At 38.8% G+C, this 16,448-nt stretch overlaps 2 protein-coding genes across 2 annotated transcripts in view; both read right to left on the reverse strand.

Moving 5' to 3' along the window:
• LOC116311487 (basement membrane-specific heparan sulfate proteoglycan core protein-like) overlaps positions 1–16,448 on the reverse strand; it is a 681,374-nt gene that overhangs the window by 306,033 nt on the left and 358,893 nt on the right. The gene's annotated exons all lie outside the window — the stretch shown is intronic.
• Positions 1–16,448, reverse strand: part of LOC120439050 (immunoglobulin superfamily member 1-like) — a 265,608-nt gene that overhangs the window by 75,612 nt on the left and 173,548 nt on the right. The window contains exon 5 of the mRNA XM_039609733.1: positions 1,919–2,200. Coding sequence (XP_039465667.1) covers positions 1,919–2,200 — 282 coding nt within the window. The remainder of the gene's footprint in view (positions 1–1,918; positions 2,201–16,448) is intronic.

A 16,448-nucleotide genomic window follows, 5' to 3' on the forward strand; every position in this document is an offset into this window, starting at 1 on the left:
TGAGAATGCTGTTTGTGGACTTCAGCTCTGCCTTCAGTACAGTTCAACCCCACAAACCGGTTTAAAAAACTAAGCAACTTAGGACTCAGCAGCTCACTGTGCAGCTGGATACTGGATTTCTTGAGCGATAGACCCCAGAACATCAGAATGGGCGCGCACACCTCCTCCACCCTCATTCTGAATGTAGGTGTCCCACTGTATTTATATTTATTATAGTTGCAACAGTAACACCCCCCCACCCCCCACCCCCACCTCAATGTGCAATATCACTGATCACACTGCACCTCTCAATGCACCTGCTCCTCAGATGGCATGTATGTGTATGTATGTATATGTGTATGTATGTATATATGTACGTATATATGTATGCGCGTGTATGTATGTAAAGGTGTATCCATATGTTTGCAGGTGTATGTATAACTTGTACATATCTTGTTTAAATGTAAATTTGTCTGTGTGTGTGTAAGTACTTACACTATTGTGTCCTTCACACACATGGAGAGATGCCAAACTGCCCTCAATGTTCTTGTAACAGTGACAATAAAGAGCTGTTCTATTCTAGTGTGAGGCCCCATACCAGGCACCGTTGGGACTTTTATGTTATTAATATTTTATTGTCACACTTTGTTGTTTATTGTAGACTTTACTATTTTCACTTTTTGTCATGCTGCTCTAGCACAACAATTTCCTTTGTGGGATCAATAAAGTATCTATCTATCGATAATGACCTGTTGAATATGTGTCCTGTGTTGTAACTCCGCTGTGCTAACAGCTGCATTATTCACTCGCATTAGGAACAACATATAGAAAGAATTTACCGATAAGAACTTCAAGTGGTACGTGTTAAGGTTGAAATTCTTTTCTTTTGATAGTTTGCAGTGGACTGGGTTTAAATCCATCAGGCCTTTCTGTGTACATGTTCCCCCGTGTGTGTATGTGTGGGTCTAAAGCAGGGGTGGGCAATCTCAGTCCACGAGGGCCGGTGTCCCTGCAGGTTTTAGATCTCACCTTGGGTCAACACACCTGAATCACATGATTAGTTTATTACCAGGCCTCTGGAGAACTTCAGGACATGTTGAGGAGCTAATTTAGCCATTTAAATCAGCTGTGTTGGTGCGAGGACACATCTAAAACCTGCAGGGACACCGGCCCTCGTGGACTGAGATTGCCCACCCCTGGTCTAAAGGCTTCCTCCTGCAGTCCAACAACATGCACAAAATTTAACCTGGGATCCTAAACTGACCATAGGTGTGAATAGTATAAAATGTCTACAACTCCGAAGTTTCATTAATTTAAAACAGAAATACAAAATCTTCATGTGGCACCAAAGTGAAAACTAGACTGGCAAAGAAAAAAACTTCTGTAAAAACATTTTATCTGAGTTCAGTTTTATAGAAAATAATCTTTATTCAAAGTAAAGTTAAATTCTTATTTTGCCCAAAATTCATGATATTTAATTTGGCAAATTAAAGATAAAAAAAACAAAACAAAAACACTGCTGCTATGAGTAAACATACCAGCAGTTAGAGAAAGGCTAACGTAGCAGAGCAGTCTCTCCTAAAATGAGGCCAAATTGTAGTGAAATGGAAACTTTGAGGAATTAGAAAAAAGAAAAATGCTAAAACAAAAGAACTGCATCATGACACTGAGCTGCAGTGATGAAAACTCCACATGTGCAACAACTGAGGTGAAGAAACTGGGATCATTACATTTGTTTTTCATTTTTCATCAAACTTATTAAATATGTTTTTTCATGTGTTTCACTGAGTGATTACTGTGTATTTTATGTAAAACTACTTTTGATACTAAAATAAAAACAGAACCTGCAGTTTTATTGAAAGACAAAGTATTTTGTTGTGTTTTTCGATGAAACATTGTGCAATATAAATTAAAAAAGGGCGAAATATGTTCAACTTACATGATACAGTTAATGTGGTGATGTCACTCCACTCTGTCCAGGAGGAGCTTCTTCTACCCCGGCATCTGTATCCTCCACTGTCAGACTCAGTAGCTCTGCTGATTCTGTATTCACTGGATGTTGGACGTATGTTTACTTGGCCTCGTCTCCATTCATACGTCCACTGAGCTCCTTCACCTCCCTGAATCTCACATCTGACAGTGACTGTCTCACCGCTGTATATCACACTGCTGTATATCTGAGTCCAGGATGGCTGCAGGGTCACAGTGGGCTTAGGAGGAGCTGTTCAAATTAAAATATATCATTAGCAGAATTATACAAATATAAAATCATCATTAAAGCTGTCCTGGTTTTGCATCCTGGTGACTCGAAAATCAACCCACAGAAGGTTTGTTTTTAAATAAAAAAAAACAGTTAATTTGATGATATTTAGAATCTACCAGCAGAGTGACTGAAAACAAACATATAAATAGTCCTAAGATGAGGGAAACTGAGTCTTCTGTTCCACAAAGAGAGTTAACTTATGTTTTCTCACTTTGTGTAGACAGTTCTGTGTGTTTTGGTCTTAACATTGTGTTTATAAATGTGGAATAATCACAACATCTATTCTGTGTAGAAAAATTGTTTCTGTGGCTGATTGTGATTTCATGTCGAGCTTGTTTTGGTTGAGTAGATTTTATTTAGTCTTTTCAATTTAAGTCAACATAACGTTAGTTAGATCAACATTATGATATTCAGCTAATACAACATGATTCTTTTGATTTGCATTTAATTATCCAAATGTTATCAGATGTACTTAAAATATCTTGTTAAAATTAAAAGTATCATACATTTTACATTTCACTAACCCAGTTGTGTGGAACAGTCTGTCATTCACGGGGTTTGATTTTGACAGAGAGGAAGGCTGGGTAGCCGTAGTTTTGTTGACCGCTGCACAACATGTTTTGCCTTGTTACATTAGAGCCTGTGACGTTGTAAGAGTAAAAATCGTGAGATGATCACATTACTCTGTAAACTCTCAAAGCACTTTAATAAATAAGCAAACAATTCCACCTCTCGCATTATTGCGTAAAGTTGACAGCGCGTCAGGCAAAGAGGCAAGCTCCATCCCCGGCCTCTAGCGACTGTGGAAGTCGCTACATAAACAAATGGCTTCATTTGTTTTGTGATGTGGTAAAAAAAAAAAAAAAAAAAAAGGTGGGTTTGTTTTAATCCTGAATTCTTTTTTGTTGCTATTGTCTTGAAATTTTCCATCAGAGCAGCAGCTGATGGCAGCATGTGTTCAGCCAACGAGATTCAATGACAACATTTAAAGTTTTGCCTGAGTTTAGCTGGAGGACATTAGCTCACATTCAGTTTTAAAATAGTGGTGAAAACTTTGTTTGCAGCCACAGACATGAAGAAACTGGGACAATTACATTTGCATTTATTTTTTTCATGTAAGAAACATTTTTTTTCTTGTTTGACCCTGAGTGATTACTGAATATTTTTACAATGACATTAAAAGCTGTTGTGCATGACTTTAGATACCAAACTAAAAAAGAAATGCACAGTACAGTTGAAATATTTTGCAATGTTTTTGGAATTAAAATGAGAGAAATGTGTCCAAATTACCTATTACTCTCAATGTGATGGTATCACTCCACTCTGTCCAGGAGGAGTTTCTTCTGCCCCGGCAGCTGTATCCTCCACTGTCAGACTCAGTAACTGTTATGCTGTGTTCATTGGATGTTTCGCGTATGTTTAACTTGGCTGCTCTCCATTCACACGTCCACTGAGCTCCTTCACCTCCCTGAATCTCACATCTGACAGTGACTGTCTCACCGCTGTATATCTGAGTCCAGGATGGCTGCAGGGTCACAGTGGGCTTACTGGGAACTGTTCACATAAGAATGATCCAGTTAGGAAAAGAGAAACATAAAAATTCATAACATTACAGTAAAGTGACCACAAAAAAGCCTGCTGTTGTTAAAGTACAAACATTCATTTGTGAAAATATCCACTTTGGTTGGCTGTATTCTTTGATGCATCTGTGTAGATTGTGACATAACTATAATACTGATTAATATATTCCTGTGCTGGATGTGAATTTAAAATAAAACCCCTCTCCTTGTTCTTTTTGTTTAACAATGTGAAATCTACTACTGCATCAGGGAGCATCCATGGTGGTATTGTAGGCAACGGTACTGTTTGACTTATGTTTATCTTGTCCAGATTAAGGTCAGCTGCTTTCTGTCCCACTGTCCACCCAAAGCTCTTCAATTCCGTTTTCTCTTTTTCCCAGCATGGTTGGAAAACAGTTTTTGTCGGATGATCTTGACCATGTCCTTGTAAACTTGCCCAGCAATTCAATGTCAGTTGCTCTCTTCTTATTTGTAATAGCATTTCCCCCATTTCTACCTGTACTGCTGCTGCAGATGTTGTTTTCAAATACACCTGAGCAAAGTCTTAACGCTTGATATTGGATACTATCCAACTTACGAAGACTTGTTCTGGCAAGCTACTCACCTCTCTATCTGCCTGCACTTTCAACTGGACCACTGCCAATCAGAGAGGTCCCGCCCCTGACTATCTTTGATTAGTTTAGACCACGATAGGGGCATAATGTGTGTCTGCTGTTGACCACACGGAGACTTTCAGAGTTGTGTAGTCTTTTCTTTTTAATTTTTGTTTTAACTCGAACATTTGCACCGGTGCGACGACCTAAGATTTTTAGTCACACCATTGAAAAATTTTAGGCATTTATGCACCAAATTGGTCGCACTCTAGAGCCCTGTAAACAGACACGAGGAAGAAGCACTCAGAGGAAGACAATGAAAGACCATGACAGTCATATATAAATAAATCTGTATCAATGGTATTTTGTCCAGTTTCTTTCACTTGTTACTCTTGAGTATGTGAAGCCTTATTCATTTAGAACAACGTTTAGAGGTTTTTTTTTTTTTTTCAAGAGGACACTGAGGCAGACAGCACACCAGGCCACTATAAATAACTGAAAGTAAGAATTCATAATAAGACTCATTAAAATCTGACTCTGACTGACTGACCTGTGGTTGAGTCTGTTTTCACATTAGAGTTACCTAAATTTACCCAAAACTCATCACGCTGTGCTGTAACAAATTCATGATAAACAAATGAAATAAAATGGCAGAGTAGCTCTATGAAGGTAACAGACTAATGTAAGATCAGATCAGTATTGCATTGACATATTTTACTTTGGTATTTCTTTTAATGTTTTATCCATGTGTGTAGCTTTTGATGAGGATTTTGGGAACTCCAAGAGTTAATACAAAAAAGGACACTAAGGCAGTCAGCACAGTGACATAATCTGCACTACATACACTCCTGCTGCAATCAGCTGTACCTGAGGTTGGTTGCTCTTTGGACTGATATTCCGATTTATCAGCATCTTGTGAATCATAACTGTGATTTGTGAGGATGGACAGATAAACACGCATGAAAAGGAAATCAGTCAGTTTCAAGGCAACAAACTCTAGTAAATATAAAGTTTGTGTAGCAGCTGAGTGAAACATCTGCTCACATGGTTGCACTCTTGATATGATAATTTTAATATTTTAACCAATAAATTCAGTGGAGTGTGAGCTGTATCATAGAAAATATTTTGTCCCTCAGGTTATTCCTGAAATATAGTTTGTGTTAATTTTGTTATATGACGGGTCACATTTATTCAACTGTAAGTAATTGAATCTACAGTATTGGTCAGCATATACACTTCTTCCTGGTCTGCTCATGTCAAAGTCCGCCATCTAGTGGTTAAATAGCAGAAGTGCCAAGTAAGGGCTAGAGCTCCGTGTCTGTGATAGTTCTGCATCTGTTGCTCTTGAGATGGGATAAAGTGTAAGTTTGGGCAGATGATGGATTGTTTCTACATATTAGTGCTCTGTCCTTCTTGTGGGTCTGTGAAGTTTGTTACATTACTACTGTAAGCTAACTGTTAGTGCTTTGTTTTGCCTGTTAGCATAAAACATGTCAGCATGTGGTTCTCCCTACATTACTCGACAGGCTTTGTCCATTTATTGTTAATGTTATGATCTTGCATTGGTCATGTGACATTTGTGCATCTACACTGAGATTAAATGTACCTGCTCTGTTTTGTTGTTACAGTTTTACAGAATGAAAGTGGTACAAATGGTACATCAGTAAAAGCTCTGAAGAACGCCACAGTCTCCACATGGAGCGCTTACTGAAGCCATTTATGTTTAACTGCACAGGCTGAATAGAAGCATTCAGCCTGTGCAGAAGATAACATGTAAACACAGGGAGGATATTATTGAGCACATTATAGGAGATAACAGCTACATATATGAACTGGAAGAAAATAATTTCTTACCTTCAGCATTTCCACAGATGACAGTACTGAGCACTAAAATAATGAATAAAACCTCATCAGACATTATGTAATTGACAAAATCAAAAAGCCTGTTTGTCAAACATGCTCAAACATAATAACTCAAACTGTTGTAACTAGAGATGGACCGATCCGATATTAGGTATTGGTATCACTGACATAAATTACTGGATCGGATATTGGAGGGAAATAAAAAATGTTATCCGATCCATTAAATATCAAAAAAGCACCTCAAAAAACTTGCAACATGGCGTAACTCGGCTCATAACCGTAGCACATCGGAGCAGTATGCCTCACGTGATAGAGCGGCTGTGTGTATTTGTAGCCTCGCTAGCATCTCCGAGGAAGTTATCCCAGAGAGAAGTAAAGCAAGTGTGTAAGTTCATCTCTGAATGTTTGTAAAGCATTCCCGCGTTAAGCTTAACAACCGATATATGGAGCGACTGCCTCTTCTCCCTCTCCTGCTGCTACTTCAATCATGAAACTGATCAATGATCAGCTGATCGGCTTTTCTGTCGCGAGTCCGTCTCTCTTGTTTGTTTATTGCCCATTTCGCACCAGAAAGAGGAAACCAGCGGCTGAACTTATGCTCATCAGCACGTTTAAGCTTGATAAGCTGTTGTTAGAATGTATTTAATATTACTTTCTACACCAGGATCTTTTTCTACGTAGCTGACGGCTGGTAACTGTGCAGGGGCGGATATAGCAAAGTGTAGCCAGGGGGGCCGATAGGGCATCAACAGGGAAAAGGGGGCACAAAGACATACTTTTCTTTCTTATTCTCATTTAAAATGTCTAGCTTTTAATAAATAATTATCCGAATCTTACACCCAAAGTTTTAATCTGATGTAAAATGTATAGAAGTCCATTACTGTATATAGTAACTGTTAAGTCTAATATACCCTAGTAAGCTATAGAACTTTTTCCTTTGGGAAGGTACGATCTGCGCAGTCTGCAATTCTGTTGAAGAAAGATGTTGAATCTATTTAATTATTCTTGAAAAATAATTTATTTCTGTGCATTTGTTTTTTGACACTGCATCAAATTAAAGTTGATTACGTCGATTAAGCATCATGAGGTGGAGGGTGGGGGGTGGTTCCCCTTTTTTCTTTTCTTTTTTTTGCTGGGAGTTTTAGAACCCTATTAGTTAGGTTGCTCAATATTTCTGCTAAGTACTCTTTAAAATACCAGAATAGGGAGGATGGAGTAGGTTTAAGTTTATTAGATTGATCAGTGTTGCTGAACTATGAAATATTTTGGGTGAAGTGTATTTTTTGCATACAGGTATAACAGAATAGCTTCAGTGTTTTGTTTTGTTTTTAACTTGAGTATGAACTTATACAAAAAGCAGCAAGATATTAAAAAAACATTTTTATTGATTAAAAAACACATTATATATATGGGATTCATATCGGTATCGGCAGATATCCAAATTTATGATATCGGTATCGGACATAAAAAAGTGGTATCGTCCCATCTCTATGTGGAACACAGTGTGTAACTATAAGTGACGCAAAAGCAGCAGTGTATCAAACATTTAAGCACTTAAAGAATCACAAGTCTGCTTTGTTCCAGCTCTCAGGTAAACAGGTTAAAGCAGTGACACACTGTAATTCTCACAGATCAGAAACATTTTCATTAATCGCTGCCATTCAAACAATGTCAGACGTGTACTTACAGAAAAAGCCCATCATGCAGAGCAAAGAGTGCCCCATCGTCACATCCAGCCTGCTGCTCTCTGATCCACAGATAATCAAACAGTTTTACTCTGCAGATAAACAAAAGTTGTGTTTAGTATAGAGTTTTTCTCCAGTTTCTTCTTCTGATTGGTCTCTCTGTGCTTCCTTCCCTTACACACACAAACTCAAACAGCTCCTGTAGCTTTGACCGCAGCACTTATGTGACATGTTTATATTTCCTGTCCACTGCAAACATAGAAGTTTGTTTCTTATGTTGTAACTTGTCTCTATAATGTAAAAAAGTATTCTGTTGCTTCATGTCAGGAGGTCACATTTTGGCAGGTTATAATTTTAATGTGTATGTGACTGTCATGGTGCTCCAGTCCTCCTGTGCTCTCTGTCTTTAATCATTCTTGCTCTCTCTCCTTTGTTTGTGTCGATGTGTTTGTGTCTCTGTGTTTGTGTGAGTGTGCTTAACCACACTTTGCGTTTCAGGGGTGTAGTCTCCTCTGTTTCCTTTCCTTGGGTCCTGCACACCTGGAAGTGATGAACTCACCTGTTTGTTCTTATCTGATTCCCTCACTCTGACTTAAGATGAAGGAAGCCCTTCAGTTGATGCCTGATCATTGAACTAGGCACAGTTAGTGAAGCTGGCTCCATCAAGTTGTGTGTTTGCTCTGTTTTGGCACTGTGACCTTTACTCACCTCGTTGTCCTCCTCTGTGCAGAGACCTGGATGTGGATCTGAGTGAGTTACAGAGAGACAGATTCCTGTGGGTTTGTCTGTGTTGGAGTCCTGGGCCTCACTAAATGAAAATCCCTTTGCCTTAAACTTTGTTTCTGACTTTGCTGTAAATAAATCTGTTAACTTTTCTTCAGAGTCCCACATCTTGAGTCCAATCCACACCATAGTGTATGATAATGATGTTTTAGATTATTTGTTTTTCTAATTCAGATATATATGAACATTTACAGCCTCCATGCAGACTGTTAGAGGCAGCTGCTTTTCAGTGTGAGAAATAAACTTCACAATTTCTCTTAATGTTCACATAGATTTGTTTTCTATAGTCCAGCATGTTTCATCAGCACAGTGACTCTACTTTAACCTATTTTAACATGCAAACATAAATCAAGTAGTGATAATTGTTACAATTACTCCAGTATGGGCAGGTCATTTAAACATGTGCCATGCAGACAGAGAGCAAAATGAAATTCCTACTGTGCTCTTTGTCTGTCTTTGTTAACTCTCTGCTGTTTGCTGAAGACTTAAAACAACACATCTGCTAACTGCTGGCAGAAACCACAGGCTGCATTTCCTCGTTTCTATGCAGCCCTGCAAAAAATGAGATTGTTCAATAGATAAAATTAACCTGTGACAGAACAGACAGTGACCAGCAACAACCCTTTAAACACATCTAGTCATTGTGGTCTGTCCAGAACAGTGTTGGTCAAGTTACTTGAAAAAAGTAATCAGTTACTAATTACTGATTACTTCCCCCAAAAAGTAATCCCGTTACTTTACTGATTACTTATTTTCAAAAGTAATTAATTACTTAGTTACTTAGTTACTTAGTTACTTTATAAAAACACGATTTACAACCTGAATAGGTGATAAAGCGATAGATCTTTCAGCCCAATTCTACTTTTTCTGCATAATCCATCATACAAAATGTAATCAAATGGAAACGTCTCTTTTTAAAACTTGTTTTATTAGTTTTAATCTTTTAACTTTATGCATCAAGCAAAAATTAAATTATATGCAACATTCTCTGACTGGAAGAAATTTGTTTAACATTTAAACCTATTTTCTGCACATTCCAGCACATAAAATAAAATATGTTTTTGTGTTTACTCTTTCAAATAGATGCAAGTAAAACACAGCAGAAAATAAATAAAATCAAAGACTAGCGGTCCTGTTGCTCTATTTTCACCTGTAAAGCAGGACTTGGGTAGGCGGAGGTTTACCCTGGTGCAGGTGTGCCGCAGCGGTCAGTGGAAGAATCCGCGAGTTTCTCTGTGAATTTCACATTACGTCGTAGTACACTCGCTGCTTGCTTGGAAGTTTAGGGGTTTTTTCGCTGTAAAAAGAAGTTTTCTTCCCACGCACAACGGACACTAATGTTTTTGTCACTTTTTATGGAATCAAACTCAAAATAAGGTCAGTACTTCCACGCTTTAAACGCTGCATGCTACACTCTGTCCCGCACTCGATATATTATGATCTGCAGACAGCTGTTGTCACGAACGTCGCACTCGCCACGTCACTGTCATGAGACGTTCTCGGAAAAATCACGGTTTTAGTAACGCAGTAACGCAGCGTTCCTACATGAAAGTAACGGTAATCTAATTACCGTTTTTGCAATAGTAATCCCTTACATTACTCGTTACTTGAAAAAAGTAATCAGATTACAGTAACGCGTTACAAGTAACGCGTTACTGCCCATCACTGGTCCAGAAGACCAAAGATGTGATTCTTTATTGTCATGTTTGCATTTTAATCTTAATATTTCTTCTAGAATTAAATATATTACTATGGTTCATGTTGTAAATCTGAATCTAATTTAATTTAACCTGGATAGTTTGGGGGAATTTTGTTATGGTGTTTTAAATGTTTTACATTTCTTCATTTGCAAAGTCTTCAGAGACACAACTTTGATGCACAAACGGGTCAAAAACAATCTGCTTTGGTGCTCGACAGTTCTAAAAGTTATCAAGTCTTTATCTGAGGCTGTTGACTTTGACTGTACACTGTGTATTCTGATTCTGAGGGCAGCAATGCCAAAAAATGGAACTTAAAAACTTAAAAAAAAAAAAAAAGTAGCACAAGAGCCACATGTTGGAGCCAAATTGTTAAATGTTGTCATTGTGTTACTTAAATTTGTGAGTCTTAGTTCAAGCATCATGATCAAAGACATTCCTTTGTTTCTGGCCACCTCTCCAACCTGTTGAACGGTGGGGGAGGCTGTAGTGTTTTATTATAGGGAGATCCTATCTGAAGGTTCTGTTTTCCTGCTTAGTAAACTTCCTGCCTTTATTACCCTTTTGGTAAGCAAGAGGTCACACAGACGCACCCACAAACACACACACACACACACACACACACACACACACACACACACACACACACACACACACACACACAGTGTTTTAACCTTTTGTGACCATAGGGGTTTTTCACAATGGGTGGTGCTTGTGTGTACTGTAACTGTTCTCAGAATAAAAGGCTGCAAGGAAGGCTGTTTTTTTGAAGTTGGCTAGGAGACAGGTGAGGAGCGTTCAGCTCCAAGAGCCTGGTTCCAACCAGCCTCCCTTGCTAGCAAGTAAAACCCGGTTCCGTCATTGTCTTGCTTTCTACATGAGGAATAAGTTTGTAAACCAGCGGGGGCCTGTGGAAGCGCAGACCCAACACCACACAGCCATGGAAAACACACAGAAAAAGAAAAAAACAGCCCAAATATACAGTGTAACAGCAGTACGATGTGAAGGACTGCACAGATGTAAATGAAGGGTGAAATGAGTTATCTGAGTGTGTATATATGTATATATATATATATATATATATATATATGTATGTATATATGTGTATATATGTATGTATATATATATGTGTGTGTATATGTATATATGTATATGGTTTTTTGTGTGTGTTTTTTTCAGATAACTCACTTCATCTCCAAAAGTTGATTCTGTTCATCTGGACGTAGCGTTTTCAGTGGGAGAAACGTTTCGTCACTCATCCAAGTGACTTCTTCAGTCTCAGCTGACTGCAGGTTTCCCCAGTCTTATAAACAGTACATTTGCATAATGACTGAAACTAGCACCAGTGAAGGAACAAAGGGCTGGGAGGTCAGTTCCTTCATCATAATTATGCAAATTCCATCCATCAATTTTGTCTGGTGCAGCAGTCTAAGCAGAGGTGCCCAGAACTCCCTCTCTCTGGCAGTAACTTGTTCACTGCCCCAGAGTGAGCAGCGAATCCTTTTCTGACTGAGCACCATGGCCTCAGAGTTTGAGGTGCTAATTGTCATGTCAGGCACTTCAAACTAAGCTGTAAACCACCCCAGTGTAAGCTGGAGGTCACTGCTCGATGAAGCCACCAAAACCTCAAAAGGAAAAAGCAGAGACTAGTGAACCCGTCACCATATACCTCTTAGCTGTGCCAGGAAATTCTGTTCATGAAAATTGTCAAGAGAATCATTGACAACACCCACCAAGAAAGAGTTTGACTTATTACCAGTAATGCAGACAAAGGCCTGACTCTTTGTACAGGTATCACCCCACACAGGATATCCTGAGGAATGCTGTCAAATGCCTTCTCCAAGTTCACAAATCACACACAGGCCGGTTGGTCAAACTCCCACACACTCCAAAATGTCATTGAGAGGAGGAAGAGTTTCAACCAGTATTCAACAACCAGGAAGAAAACAATATTGTTCCTACAGAATCTGATGTTCAGTTAACAGATGGACTTTCCTCTCCAGTAATCTGGCATAGATCTTCCAGGACAGGCTGTGAACTGTGATCCTCTAAAGTTGGAATACACTCCAGTCTCCCTCCATGAAGAGAAGAACCCTCACCCCAGTTGCCAATCCAAAGGCGTTGTCCCCAACTTCCACACAATACTGCAATAGTGTGTCAGTCATGAAATCCCAACAGCATCCAGATCCTTGAGTCCTGCAGGTGAATGTGTTGAGTCTCATCCATCCATAAGGAGTTATTAACTACCTCACCCCCAGTGATGGATGAGCTATCCCCCCTGTCCTCTGACTCTCCTCCTACTATAGAGGAGATGTCGGTGGGATTGAGGACGTCCTCAAAGTATTCCAACCAAAATATATCCACAGTTGATGTCAGCAAAGTCCCGTCCACACTATATACAGTGTTTATATTTAAAGGCTTAAAACTTTCCTTTTTGATAAAGCTTATAGTTAGGGCTGGATCACATGACCCTGAATCCTCCTTTAGTGTAGGCTACTGCAGGCTTCCCATGATGCACTGGGCGTTTCTTGTCCTCTCACCTTTTTCACTCATTATGTTGTTTACTTTCTCCTCTCTCTCCTCCCACCCAGCTGGTCACAGAACATGGCAGCCCCTCCCTGAACAATTAAATTGATACTTGAACAAATGTTCTGTTTGCGTATCAAAGCAAAGCATGAACTCATTTTTTTATGAAGACAATTCTTTGTGTAGTTTTGACATGTATGCACAGATGCACACTGACTCAGCATCTAATGGTAAACACAATAAAACAAACTGATGATGTGAAATAATAACTGAAAAACTGTAACGATAATGTTTGTGTTGAACACAACATGTTACCAACACTGATTATGTCAGTCTGTCCAGTCAGTTCAGAAAGCAGACCCACATGCAGACCAGGACTCAGAGTACAAGAGGTGAACATTGCAGTTTTTTCTATATCGTCTCTATTTAGTTTGCAAAAATGTTGACTTCAGCCCTCCAGTCAAGCTCAATCAATAACTGAATAAATGAAAAATCTACAAAAGGTAAGCTGCCTGTATAAAATAAACCATTATTAGTCCCAGAGATGGGAAATTTACTTTGTTACAACAGCAAAATAAACAGGGTAGGAATAAATAATACCTAAAAACAACACTACTATGACAAATGAGAATAAACCATTGAATTATGTGAAGAATAATAAGTCAGATGATACTGTGGTGTCCCTACAATATGACTGAATTAACTCTCAACCTCACCAGCGTCACCTCATGTGTCACACACAGAGGTGTAGTGCTGGTAGGACCAACTGAAGCCTTTTTGTTTGTTTGCTTGTTTTTGTTTTTCCAGACAGAATATAAAATATTCACATTTTACTTAATTCAAATTGTGCTGTCACTTAAAAAGTAACATTTCATATTTCATGCAAGAAACATTTAAATATAAAATGAGGACTCAAACTGTCATCATGAGATCTCAAAGCCAGATTTAGTAAAGCACTTATTTGGCATCAAACAGCTCGTGTCCAGGTTCACCAAAGAGCCACAGAGTCAGTTTTGTGACTGAAAGCTGTCGGCCAAATTAGCACAATGATGTGTTTCCACAGGAGAGGAGCTGCATTATTATAAACTGTTCCACCACATAAACCTGAAAACTACCTGTAACAGCTGACCTGTGTGATGTGTAGAAGAACATCAAATTTTATTTAGCATCAAATCCGTGTGTTAATGAAGAACATGTTCCTGTGCCATGTGCATAAATACACATCAATCTTGTTTTTGTGTTTTTTTCCTGTGGGCTTTGTGAGGCTGCAGATATTTACTAAAGTCTGACAGACTAACACAGTCATGTGACGACACTGTGAAGAGCTGAGAGTTGCTTCTTCCTCTGTGCAGAAATCTGACTGAAAACCTTAAAGCAGCTTTAATTCTGCTGGGTTGTAATGGACTAACACTGCACCCACAGCTCTGAGTCATCCACCCGTGATTTTTCCCTCTTATTGTGTGTTTTAAAAGTGAAAGTCATTGACAAGCCACCACAATATCAGGGTCCAGAATATGAAAGTACACTCATCCAGCTCTGAAACACCACAGATCACTGTCAGATCTGCGATGTACAACATTTAAGCATCTGACAAACTGCTACAATTAATGCGAATCAGAAATATTCAGGCTGATGTCTGAATTGTGCAGCATATAATAGTGTAACGACTGTTAAAGATTATTTTGTTGTGATAGGTTGAGTATCTCTGTGCACTGTTGCTGTTTCTTTAAGAGACATGTTTGTTTGTGCTGCAGTAAAAGTCAGTGAGTGTGGTTTATTTTTTAGAGACACAAGTAATAGTCACTCACCTCAGTGTGAATTTCTCTTGTTTTTGGTGAAACCTTGGACTCGTCTCCAAATCTTCCAGCAGAGATCATCCAATCGGATCCTTTTAGGGAATCGGACCTCTAAACTGTCGGTCGTCGTGAGACAGGACCACCAACAGATACCTCTTTCCACATTTATCCTCGCCTGTGTTATCACTCCGCAACAAACTTGTTGAGCTCTGGACAAGTGTCAGGTTCCTGAAAGAGTAAAACAGCGCCTGTCTGCTTGTTGTAATGGAAACTTGGCTTAAAGAACAATGATGCATTCAAGTTGGAATTTTCAGCTGGAACGCCCCATTAAGACAGCTACCAAGTCAATAAGCTCCACCAGCCCTGGCTTAATGGGAGTGGCGGATGAGGAAGGAGGAGGAAGGAGGAGAGCTGAGTGACTTTTATACAAAATGATTGATTACATGGAAATAAGAATAAACTGAGTATTTTGTGTTTTATGATCTTGGATTATGTTCCTTTGGACTCCCTTGGAAGCTAATTATGGCACAGGAGGGAATCAAACTGAAGAAGAAAAGTAGGGTCAAAAGAGCCAAACTACAGAGGGGGGTAGGTCTGAGAGCAGGAGTGGGAGTGTTGGTGTTCATGAAATAGTGTCTAAATTTGAAGAAGTCGGTGGATTTAAATTTCTTGTTACATTTTATGATGTGAGTGAAGAGGCTCAAGATGTACAAACAGCATAAAGATGAGAAATGTGTTGAATATGAAAATGTTACTGAATGGGAATATTGTTGTTTCCTGTAAGTCTGAGGTGCAGAGAGTAAAGGCACTGAAAGTGATTTGTTCCCAGTCAGGGTAAAAACTCTGACTGATATGAGCCCTGAGAGTCTGAAAGTGCTGTGTTTAAAGATGTAGAAGCAGCTGAGGTCAAGATTGTAGGTTTGAAGAGTCGGGCACTGCTGTATTGTTAACATTCAGAGATGATGCAGTTACAGTGAGCCTGGGGTACATGAGCTATCATATTAGGCAAATACCAGCAGCCTCCATTGTGATGCAGTGTTTTGGTCCTGTAGCAGCAGTGTGCAGTATTTTCTTAAACAAGTAAAAAACAAAAATATAAATCTGTAAGTTTGGTCAGCAGCTGTGGTTCCAGAGATCTTTGGGGTTAGACCAGGATCCCTGAGTGTAGTTTCACTACAGTTAAATACAATATTGCTATAAATTCACAAAGTTACACAGTAAATGGTGGGAAATAACACCAACAACTATATAGTGTATTATGAAGTACTACAAAACAACAACAAAATAAAACTCCTGTGCTGTGGTGTTTCATTGGCTACTTTTTAAAAAAAGGGATATCAAGTATTACTCAAACAGTGTCTTCAGCATCTGTAGAGCACTACACCCCAGATCGTTCAATGACGCCAGTAAACTGAGGACTTACAATCAAACTCATCATCTCTATCCACAAACATAACTGTACACAGTCTTCTGGGTCGTAACACTTCTCACATGTTAAACTGCTTGGAAAGTTGTTTTTTTTTTTTTTTTGTAAATCTTCTTCCATTTGGAAGCGTTTTGACTCGTCTCGACTTAATCTAATAATTTATTGACCACAATCCTGCCAAAGCAGACCAGCTGATTCATTATAGCTTTATAGCATATTAAGCTGTTGAATGATCAGCTCATAACAAAAGATATGTC

Source organism: Oreochromis aureus, linkage group 3 (assembly GCF_013358895.1).
Source record: "Oreochromis aureus strain Israel breed Guangdong linkage group 3, ZZ_aureus, whole genome shotgun sequence".
Taxonomy (NCBI): domain Eukaryota; kingdom Metazoa; phylum Chordata; class Actinopteri; order Cichliformes; family Cichlidae; genus Oreochromis; species Oreochromis aureus.